Source organism: Gymnodraco acuticeps, unplaced genomic scaffold (genome assembly GCF_902827175.1).
Source record: "Gymnodraco acuticeps unplaced genomic scaffold, fGymAcu1.1, whole genome shotgun sequence".
Classification (NCBI taxonomy): domain Eukaryota; kingdom Metazoa; phylum Chordata; class Actinopteri; order Perciformes; family Bathydraconidae; genus Gymnodraco; species Gymnodraco acuticeps.
In genome coordinates this window covers 1-11,585 of record NW_022990839.1, presented here as the reverse complement: position 1 = coordinate 11,585, position 11,585 = coordinate 1, and the positions used below count along the sequence as shown (strand labels likewise).

The window sequence follows — 11,585 nt, the reverse complement described above, 5'->3', positions numbered from 1 at the left end:
AGGTCTACAGGGGGGCTTTACAGGTCTACAGGGGGCTTTGCAGGTCTTCAGGTCTATAGGGGGGCTTTGCAGGTGTTCAGGTCTTTGCAGGTGTTCAGGTCTACAGGGGGGCTTTGCAGGTCTTCAGGTCTACAGGGGGGCTTTGCAGGTGTTCAGGTCTTTGCAGGTGTTCAGGTCTACAGGGGGGCTTTGCAGGTCTACAAGGGGCTTTACAGGTCTACAGGGGGCTTTACAGGTCTTCAGGTCTACAGGGGGCTTTACAGGTCTGCAGAGGGCTTTACAGGTCTTCAGATCTACAGGGGGCTTTACAGGTCTACAGGGGGGCTTTACAGGTCTACAGGGGGCTTTGCAGGTCTTCAGGTCTATAGGGGGGCTTTGCAGGTGTTCAGGTATTTGCAGGTGTTCAGGTCTACAGGGGGGCTTTGCAGGTGTTGAGGTCTACAGGGGGGCTTTGCAGGTATTCAGGTCTTTGCAGGTGTTCAGGGGCCTCATTTATAAAGCTTTGCGTAGGATTCACGTGGGAAGGTGGCTTACGTAGGACAAAGCAAATAAATACGCACAAAAATATTCCGATTTATAAAACACTGCGCACGCACGTCCTACGCCGGTTTCCCTTTATAAATCACAATCAACTCGAAATGCGGTGCAGCTTTTGCGGGCTTCACGTAACGCCCATATTTGCCTATAAATAGTCAAAGAAACGCCCATTCATTCATTCATTCATTCAGCCATTCATTCATTCTTTCATTCATTCATCCATTCATTCATTCTTTCATCCATTCATTCATTCATCCATTCATTCATCCATTCATCCATTCATCCATTCGTTCTTGCATTCATTCATCCATTCATTCATTCATCCATTCATTAATTCATTCATTCTTTCATTCATTCATCCATTCATTCATTCTTTCATTCATCCATTCATTCATTCATTCATCCATTCATTCATTCATCCATTCATTCTTTCATTCATTATTTCATTAATCCATCCATTCATTCATCCATTCATTCTTTCATTCATCCATCCATTCATTCATCCATTCATCCATTCATCCATTCATTCTTTCATTCTTTAATTCATTATTTCATTCATCCATTCATTGATTCATTCTTTCATTCATTCATCCATTCATTCATTCTTTCATTAATTCTTTCATTCATCCATCCATTCATTCATTCATCCATTCATTCATTCATTCTTTCATTCATTCATCCATCCATCCATCCATTCATCCATCCATTCATTCTGACTGACTGAATGAAGGAGATCGCAGGAAATGAGGACAGAACAGCTAAAACAGACGTCTCACACCGTGTCAGGTTCTGGTTCTTTTGGGGAGGTGGAGATAAATCATATTGTTTGGTGGATGCAGTTTGAACAGAGTAGCAGCATGGAGGTCTGATCGTCACCAACGTAAATAAATAAGTGGTCCGAAAAAGGTTCATGACAAAAATAATACACATAGCCTTCCTCAGGCAGTGTGTTTCCACCGGGGACAGGAGACACCCCCCTTGATGAGAGACTAAGAAGTGATCGGGGAATCCCTCCGGAGTGGAGTCATGACGACTGGATCTGAATTATGTTTCTGTATTTGGTGGTTTGTGTCCCAGCTGTCTGCTTCTCCACTGCAGCCTGTGCGTCTCAACCCCCCCCCAACTCTATATCCACCAGTTAAAGGAAATACAACCAATGTGTTGTGTTAGATTAGCTGTACAATTTACCACAGATGCTGTTCTTAGTTTCCATACCTCCTATGTTTTACGAGTGACTTATCAAGTCTTAGCAAACGGCATAGAACACGATTAAACATATAAAACCATGCTCGTATCTATCTAACCCAGAGGTGCCCAGTACGTCGACCCCTGCCCAGTACGTCGACCCCGCGGTCAACCGGTCGACCGCGGGGGCAATGCTGGTAGATCGCGAGTCATTCATAACAAAAAAAATCCAGCTCTGTTCAAATAGACAGGTTTGATCCCTCCTCCCTTGGCCTCCCTGCCACTTAATTCAGGAGTTTACTTGATTGACAGAAAAAGCGACCTATCGCTTTCCAGTCTGTTAACCCAGAATGCAAAGCGATACAAAATCAGTCAAGTGCCAGGAAAACTCAAATTAAGTTAAAGAGACAAACAACAAAATGCGTGCGGGACCGAGCAAGAAGCTAAAGACAAACCACTTCCACCCAGAACGGGAGGGAGAATATTTAGTTGTGATTCACATTCAAAGGTTATTATTTGTAAAGCAAGCGGCGCTCTGCCAAAGAAAGGTAACGTGGAGAGGCATTATCGGAGTGTTCACAAGGCTGACAGCGACTTGCCTCCGAGTAGCGAGTTGAGAAAGAGAAAGGTCTGTATTGTTGCTACACAAACATTATCTCGCAGTCTTAGTGTCGCCAACTCGTTTCTAACATGCAAAAAGACAAACAAATGCGTCTGTCACTACCCGATCCGTCCCCCTGCCCGATCTGTACTGCCCATGTGCGAGATGGTTCGCCATATTGGAGAACTCCGGACGGCAACCCAAGATGGACACTTGACACAGTGGCTTTTGGCAAAGCTCAAAAGGAAAACTGGAGAGAGATGAGTTATTGTTGTTACAACGTGACTTCACTATTATTTAACAGCTCTTTGTATTGGGTTCTTTTATTTGGGGTTAAGTACACTGTCAGAATAAGTGAGACATGGATTTATCTTCTGTTGGACAGCTATATGCCATACATTCACAGTAAATATTTATTCAGTATGATAGCTGTCTAACAGAAGTTCAATTCATTTCTCACTTATTCTGACAATGTACTTAACCTCAAATAAAAGAACCCAATAAAAAGAGTTGTTAAATAATAGTAACCTATAAAAATAGCACTCGACCCCTGCTTACACCTATATGCCGTGAGCTGATATCGAGCCTTCATTGTAACAGTCACACTGTGTATTTGCGTGGGGAGTGTTGCAGTAGAACATTCCTCTGTAGCGCCCGGTACATTAATGGTAAACCCTAAATGTTTGAGCACCCTCTATGAAACGTCAAGCTACCCCACAGCACCCCAAAATAAATCTCTGGCGCCGCCACTGAGCCTGACTATTAGTGTTAGGGGGGCCCGACACAAATAGTCAGGCTTCGTCTCCAAAGGGGGGGCCGACACAAATAGTCAGGCTTCGTCTCCAAAGGGGGGGCCGACACAAATAGTCAGGCTTCGTCTCCAAAGGGGGGGCCGACACAAATAGTCAGGCTTCGTCTCCAGGGGGGCCTGACAGAAACAGTTTGAGAACCACTGGGTTAATGATTAGAGGAAACTGAGTTATTCATTTAGTTAAAGTTTCAGCTATTCTGTCATCAGATTATTTAATACCATTTGTTAAAACATTGTTGTTTCTTTTGATGTGAAATATTATTTATTTTATTTAAATAAAAAGCAGAACATCATCGAGGGGTGATCAATAACATTTCCATATTTATGTATTTCTCCAATGTGTGTGAGGAGTCTCAAACAGGCGTTTGTTTCATCTTTTTAAGATTGGCTTTAATCAATGTTTGAAAAGAATTCTTCATAAATGATAAATGAGAGGTAACATTTTATTCATGGTATTATTTCTCTCCATCCTTCCTTCTGCCAATGGGCTCGCGGTTTCTCGTCTCTCCCGTCTCTGTGCTTAGTGCGTACGCATGGGTTAGAGTTTACGTGGAGGACCGCACGTTTTCCCCTCAAGTTAGTATTTTATAAATCACAAGCATTGCGTAGAAACTGGCGTACGCCATCTTTTGAGCACCATTTATAAATGAGGCCCCAGGTCTTCAGGTCTTCAGGTGTTCAGGTCTTCTTGATGTGGTCTTCAGGTCTCCAGGTGTTCAGGTCTTCTTGATGTGGTCTTCAGGTCTCCAGGTGTTCAGGTCTTCTTGATGTGGTCTTCAGGTCTTCAGGTGTGCAGGTCTTCTTGATGTGGTCTTCAGGTCTCCAGGTGTTCAGGTCTTTGCAGGTCTCCAGGTGTCCAGGTCTTCAGGTCTTCTTGATGTGGTCTTCTGGTCTCCAGGTCTTCAGGTCTTCTTGATGAGCTTGTGCACGGACAGGAAGGCCTGCTGGAGGCCCAGACCCTGCACAGCGCTGCAGGCCTGGATCTCCCACAGCCGGTCCACGTACTGAGCCAGGTCCAGCTGCTGAGAGACCTGAGGACAGAGAGGGGACCTTAGAGACCACTAGGGACCACTAGAGAACACTAGAGAACGCTAGAGAACTCTAGAGAACACTAGAGAACAGAGAGAACACTAGAGAACACTAGAGAACACTAGTTCTGGTTCTGAATGATGTAGTGCTGGTTCTGTATGCTCTGGTTCTTTACGCTCTGGTTCTGTATGTTCTGGTTCTGAATGATGTAGTGCTGGTTCTGTATGCTCTGGTTCTGAATGATGTAGTGCTGGTTCTTTACGCTCTGGTTCTGTATGTTCTGGTTCTGAATGATGTAGTGCTGGTTCTGCAGGCGGTTCTGCTGGTTCCGTACCTCCCTGATGGTCATGGAGTTGGGCCGGTCCTTCTTGTTGGCCAGAACCATGAGAGGAACGTCTCTGAGGATCTCCTCACTCAGAACCTTCTTCAGGACCTTTTGGGCCTCAGGCAGTCGAGCCGGGTCGCTGCTGTCCACGACGAAGACCAGGGCCCGGCAGTCCTCCAGGTAGAACCTGAAGGGGGGGTTTGTTTACGTGTTTGTTGTATATATTTTGGTCTCTTGTTGTTGTTGTTGTTTACCTCCAGTTGGCTCTCATGCTTTTCTGCCCCCCCACGTCCCAGATGATGAGAGACGTCTTCTTGTCCAGATCCAGAGTCCCCACGTTGAAGCCGATGGTGGGAGACGTGTCCATCACCTGGGACACAACAACACTTGTTATTGTTTACACTTCGGAGACAACAACACATGTTATTGTTTACACCTTGGAGACAACAACACATGTTATTGTTTACACCTCAGAGACAACAACACATGTTATTGTTTACACCTCGGAGACAACAACACTTGTTATTGTTTACACCTCGGAGACAACAACACTTGTTATTGTTTACACCTCGGAGACAACAACACATGTTATTGTTTACACCTCGGAGACAACAACACTTGTTATTGTTTACACCTCGGAGACAACAACACATGTTATTGTTTACACCTTGGAGACAACAACACTTGTTATTGTTTAGTGTGTAAACATGAGGCTCACCTTTCCGGTCAGCAGCCGGGCCAACAGAGTGGATTTACCTGCAGAGTCCAAACCCATCAGGATCACCTGAACTCAGGAAGGACAGGTGCACATCAACACGCATCAATGTACAATACATTATAATCAATGTGATCACAGTCTGTTGTACAGATAGGTCTACCTGAGGGGCTCAGATAGGTCTACCTGAGGGGCTCAGATAGGTCTACCTGAGGAGCTCAGATAGGTCTACCTGAGGGGCTCAGATAGGTCTACCTGAGGGGCTCAGATAGGTCTACCTGAGGAGCTCAGATAGGTCTACCTGAGGGGCTCAGATAGGTCTACCTGAGAGGCTCAGGTGACATTTACCTGAGGGGCTCAGGTGACATTTACCTGAGGGGCACTGGAGCTGTGAGACAAACCCATTCTTCTTCTTCTTCTTCTTCTTCTTCTTCTTCTTCTTCTTCTTCTTCTTCTTCTTCTTCTTCTTCTTCTTCTTCTTCTTCTTCTTCTTCTTCTTCTTCTTCTTCTTCTTCTTCTTCTTCTTCTTCTTCTTCTTCTTCTTCTTCTTCTTCTTCTTCTTCTTCTTCTTCTTCTTCTTCTTCTTCTTCCTTTTATTCGGACCTTCTTCTTCTCTCAAAACGACAGACTGAACCTCACCTGTCCAGTGTCTCTCAGGTGTGTTCAGCAGCAGCCAATCAGAGCATCCCGTGGGACCATGTGACCCGTCTGACTGCATTTCTGAACCTGAGTTTCTGCTGATTTACATCATCAGAAACTGCCCTGAGATTATATTCAAAGTACCTGAGGCAGGGACACGTATATGCGTTTAATAAATACTCTAAATACTCAGAGGCAGGGACACATATATGCGTTTAATAAATACTCTAAATACTCAGAGGCAGGGACACGTATATAATATGCGTTTAATAAATACTCTAAATACTCAGAGGCAGGGACACGTATATAATATGCGTTTAATAAATACTCTAAATACTCAGAGACAGGGACAGGTATATATAATATGTGTACTCAGGGACAGGTATATATAAGGAACAGCGCGCAGGAGGCGGCTCTTCCCCCGGGGGGAGGAGCTTCTCTCCGGGTATAAGGGCGGCTCTTCCCGCCTCCTCCCTCTTTCTTCTGGACCTTCTCCGCGACTCCTTGCTCCCCCCTTCGGATCTTCTGCTTCACTATGGGCTTCGGAGACCTCAGAGCCGCCTCCGGGCTGAAGGTGCTGAACGGGTTCCTGTCGGAGCGCAGCTACATCGAGGGGTGAGACAGAAACACAAGAGAGCAAGAAATAAGGCTTATTCACAGGGAGAGAAACTGCAGACACACGCAGCCATCTTGGCTCCGCGCTGAGCTAACAGTTAGCTGTTGGCAGAGTTAAATGTGACTAAATGAACCGTCACGGGGCTCTAAAGTGTCCGCGGATCAGTCTCAAAGACTGTAATCTGTCCTCTTAAGAGTTAGAGTTTAGTTTCAGCCCAGTTATTGATGGTCTATAGGCTGAAGAAGTGTCGTGTGTTAGCAAGCAGCCACATGGTGCTAACAGAGCTGCTGTGACGTGTGACTTCAATCTGAAAACCTTTATTAGTCCCGCAGCGCGGACAGGCACAGCGTCACAGCAGGTAAACACATGATAAATAAAACTAAAACTAGTAGCAGCAGTTTTAAAAGTGCCATAAATATCATTTTAACGAGGCCTTTTAATAATTATAATGAAGCTGTTTTTAAATGTATGTTACTCCAGTGATCTGAAGCTAACTGCTAGTAGTTCATATGAAGATCATATCAGTGCCGTTCATTAGATTAAATAAGGGTAACGTTTTCAGCGAGCTAATGCTAGTTAGTGATGCTAACTTAGTACCAAGGTGTGTGTGTGCAGGTTGATGATGATCACACTCACCATCTTTCGGCTGAACCGTGATGTCACCCTTTGATCTGAAACCTGCTCACTGTGTTTATATATTAATTATTCAGTGTAACAGGCAACTCTCCCAGGTGTTGACCTCACTTCCTGTGTGCTGACATCACTTCCTGTGTGCAGGTACGTCCCCTCTCAGGCGGACGTGGCGGTGTTCGACTCCCTGTCCGGCACCCCGTCAGCTGACCTGGTCCATGCACTGCGCTGGTACCACCACATCCTGTCCTACAGCCAGAGGAGCAGGTGAGGAGCACAGGTGTGTGTGATGTCACTGTGTTAAGCCCCGCCTCCTCTCAGCCCCCAGGTGTGTGATGTCACTGTGTTAAGCCCCGCCTCCTCTCTCAGCCCCCAGGTGTGTGATGTCACTGTGTTAAGCCCCACCTCCTCTCTCAGCCTCCCAGGTGTGTGTGTGTGTGTGTGATGTCACTGTTAAGCCCCGCCTCCTCTCTCAGCCTCCCAGGTGTGTTTGTGATGTCACTGTGTTAAGCCCCACCTCCTCTCTCAGCCTCCCAGGTGTGTGTGTGATCTCACTGTGTTAAGCCCCGCCTACTCTCTCAGCCTCCCAGGTGTGAAGAAGCCTCTCGGTCAGTACGGCCCTCCAGGATTGGCCGACACCACCTCAGGCTCCGCCCCCTCAGCCCCCAAGGAGGAGGAAGACGACGACGACATCGACCTGTTCGGCTCCGACGAGGAGGTGAGCTCATCGTGATGTCACAGTCTGAAGTGTTGCTGCCTGCGTTTAGTCTTGTTTATGTTTACCTGTGTGTTTACCTGTGTCTGTCAGGAGGACGAGGAGGCGGAGCGTCTGAAGGAGGAACGTCTGGCTCAGTATGCAGCTAAGAAATCAAAAAGTGAGTGACGGATAGAAACCGACCAATCCCTGCGCTGCTCTATGATGATTAACCAATCACCATCTTTCGACTGACCCCTGATGGACACCATGTTTTATTCTGAGAGACTCGGGTTGCTGCCTTTCAATCGGCTGATTATCTGTTGCCACGGTAACTGACTCCTCCCCCTCCCCCCACAGAGCCCACCATCATCGCCAAGTCTTCGCTCCTATTGGACGTCAAGCCGTGGGACGACGAGACAGACATGAAGCAGCTGGAGGCTCTCGTGAGGAGCATCAGCATGGAGGGGCTGCTCTGGGGACAGTGTGAGTGTTTAATATATATATATTAATGCAGAGCGCAGGTTGATGATGTTCTCTACCATCTTTCGGCTGAAATATGTGATGATTCTCTTTGAGCTGAAACCGGCTCTCTGCATTATATACTGACTGTACATTAGTGTATATATATAAGTGCTGTCAAAATTATCGCGGTAATTAATTTGTTGAATTAATTGCGTTAAATATTTAACGCATACATACATCCCACCAGTGGCAGCGCTGGGGTAGGCTACAGGGTATGGCTGGGGTAGGCTACAGCCATACCAAGAAATGGCTTAGCCCCACCATGAAAAATGATGTTAAAGTAAGCAAAAATAAAGCACGCCAACTCGCGCGGAGTAAATTGCACAGACAGCAGTTAGTCAGATTGATTTCAGCCACTTGTCTGGAAATACCGAAGACCAGAAACGGTTTTGAAAACTTTTGTCACGTAGTGATCGTCTTCTCAATAGAACATCTTTGATAATGTCTTCTGGCCAATCAGAATCGATAGAAACCAACACGTAATGAAATGAGACCCCACGGTTTGATGATTGATAGCTGTGTGGGCTGTCTTTCATTTTGACACACAGAACAATGTTATAATGAACATACTGTATGTTAAATGGATATATCCGCCTTCTTTCATTTATCTTTCCATTCCCACAACAATATACATCAAGAAATGGCATATTTTGGACTTAGTTCAAATGGTGATTAATCTGATTAAAATTTTTAGGGTTAGGTTCGTTTGACAGCCCTAATATATATATATATATATATATATATATATATATATAGAAGTGAATGTAAATGTATTATAATAATTAATGTGTATGTGTTTCAGCTAAACTTTTGCCCGTGGGTTACGGCATCCAGAAACTTCAGATCAACTGCGTGATCGAGGACGACAAGGTATTAAAAATATATTTATACTTTAATATCTAATATATATATTACCTTAATTACACACTGCTAAAAATATATATATATATAAAATCCTGTTGAACACAACAATATTCAGGAAACTGTGTCAGGGGTTAACCTGTTAGGCCCCAAAGACCCCGCCGGCAGGGCTTTCTTTTTGTTCACGACACTGAGTCAGGGCTTCTTGATATTAAAGAAACGGTGAATGAGTCAGGGCTTCTTGATATTAAAGAAACGGTGAATGAGTCGGGGCTTCTTGATGTCAAAGAAACGGTGAATGAGTCAGGGCTTCTTGATGTCAAAGAAACGGTGAATGAGTCAGGGCTTCTTGATGTTAAAGAAACGGTGAATGAGTCAGGGCTTCTTGATATTAAAGAAACGGTGAATGAGTCGGGGCTTCTTGATGTCAAAGAAACGGTGAATGAGTCAGGGCTTCTTGATTGTCAAAGAAACGGTGAATGAGTCAGGGCTTCTTGATGTTAAAGAAACGGTGATGAATGAGTCAGGCTTCTTGATATTAAAGAACGGTGAATGAGTCAGGGCTTCTTGATGTTAAGAAACGGTGAATGAGTCAGGGCTTCTTGATTGTCAAAGAAACGGTGAATGAGTCAGGGCTTCTTGATCTCAAAGAAACGGTGAATTTGGAGTCAGGGCCTTCTTGATATCAAAGAAAACGGTTTGAATGAGTCAGGGGTTCATTGATATCAAATGAAACGGTGAATGAGTCAGGACTTCTTGATGTCCAAAGGAACGGTGAATGAGTCAGGGCTTCTTGATTGTCAAAGAAACGTGTGACTGACCGTCAGGACTTCTGATCTGTCAAACGGACTGAGCAGGCTAACGGTGAATGAGTCAGCAAGGACTTCCTTGATTGTTCAAAAGAAACGGTGAATAGTCAGGGCTTCTTGAAGAACGGGATGAATGAATGGTCAGGGCTTCTTGATATCAAGAAACGGTGAATGAGTCAGGGACTTCTTGATGTCAAAAGAAAACGGTGAATGAGTCAGGGCTTCTTGATGTTAAAGAAACGGTGTGAATGAGTCAGGGGCTTCTTGATATTAAGAAACGGTGAATGAGTCAGGGCTTCTTGATGTCAAAAAACGGGTGAATGAGTCAGGGCTTCTTGATGTCAAAGAACGGTGGAATGAGTCAGGACTTCTTGATGTCAAAGAAACGGTGAATGAGTCAGGGCTTCTTGATCTCAAAGAAACGGTGAATGATGTCAGGGCTTCTTGATGTCAAAGAAAAAGGTGAATGAGTCAGGACTTCTTGATGTCAAAGAAACGGTGATGAATGAGTCAGGGCTTCTTGATGTTAAAGAAACGGTGAATGAGTCAGGGCTTCTTGATGTCAAAGAAACGGTGAATGAGTCAGGGCTTCTTGATATCAAAGAAACGGTGAATGAGTCAGGACTTCTTGATGTCAAAGAAACGGTGAATGAGTCAGGGCTTCTTGATGTCAAAGAAACGGTGAATGAGTCAGGGCTTCTTGATCTCAAAGAAACGGTGAATGAGTCAGGGCTTCTTGATATCAAAGAAACGGTGAATGAGTCAGGGCTTCTTGATATCAAAGAAACGGTGAATGAGTCAGGACTTCTTGATGTCAAAGAAACGGTGAATGAGTCAGGGCTTCTTGATGTTAAAGAAACGGTGAATGAGTCAGGGCTTCTTGATATTAAAGAAACGGTGAATGAGTCAGGGCTTCTTGATGTCAAAGAAACGGTGAATGAGTCAGGGCTTCTTGATGTCAAAGAAACGGTGAATGAGTCAGGGCTTCTTGATATCAAAGAAACGGTGAATGAGTCAGGACTTCTTGATGTCAAAGAAACGGTGAATGAGTCAGGGCTTCTTGATCTCAAAGAAACGGTGAATGAGTCAGGGCTTCTTGATGTCAAAGAAAAGGTGAATGAGTCAGGACTTCTTGATGTCAAAGAAACGGTGAATGAGTCAGGGCTTCTTGATGTTAAAGAAACGGTGAATGAGTCAGGGCTTCTTGATGTCAAAGAAACGGTGAATGAGTCAGGGCTTCTTGATGTCAAAGAAACGGTGAATGAGTCAGGACTTCTTGATGTCAAAGAACGGTGAAGAGTCAGGACTTCTTGATGTCAAAGAAACGTGAATGAGTCAGGACTTCTGAGTCAAGAAACGGTGAATGAGTCAGGACTTCTTGATGTCAAAGAAACGGTGAATGAGTCAGGGCTTCTTGATGTCAAAGAAACGGTGAATGAGTCAGGACTTCTTGATGTCAAAGAAACGGTGAATGAGTCAGGGCTTCTTGATGTCAAAGAAACGGTGAATGAGTCAGGGCTTCTTGATATCAAAGAAACGGTGAATGAGTCAGGACTTCTTGATGTCAAAGAAACGGTGAATGAGTCAGGGCTTCTTGATGTCAAAGAA

The 11,585-nt window shown here is 44.8% G+C and overlaps 2 protein-coding genes across 2 annotated transcripts; one reads left to right on the top strand and one right to left on the bottom strand.

Annotated features, from left to right (window-relative positions):
• Positions 1-3,373: 3,373 nt before the first annotated feature.
• arl11 (ADP-ribosylation factor-like 11) lies at positions 3,374-5,729 on the bottom strand. Its single transcript, XM_034233090.1, has 5 exons — positions 5,576-5,729; positions 5,207-5,272; positions 4,743-4,858; positions 4,498-4,675; positions 3,374-4,165 (listed from the first exon to the last, which is right to left on the bottom strand). The coding sequence occupies exons 1-5, from the start codon at positions 5,606-5,608 to the stop codon at positions 4,037-4,039; spliced, it is 522 nt and encodes a 173-aa protein (XP_034088981.1). The 5' UTR covers positions 5,609-5,729; the 3' UTR covers positions 3,374-4,036.
• A 571-nt stretch (positions 5,730-6,300) lies between these two features.
• Positions 6,301-9,177, top strand: eef1b2 (eukaryotic translation elongation factor 1 beta 2; the record flags this gene model as incomplete). Its single annotated transcript, XM_034233089.1, is given in 6 exon segments — positions 6,301-6,457; positions 7,236-7,355; positions 7,671-7,806; positions 7,897-7,963; positions 8,143-8,268; positions 9,110-9,177. Coding segments are annotated over 6 exon segments (597 nt in total), but the record flags the coding sequence as incomplete, so codon positions are not given.
• Positions 9,178-11,585: the final 2,408 nt, after the last annotated feature.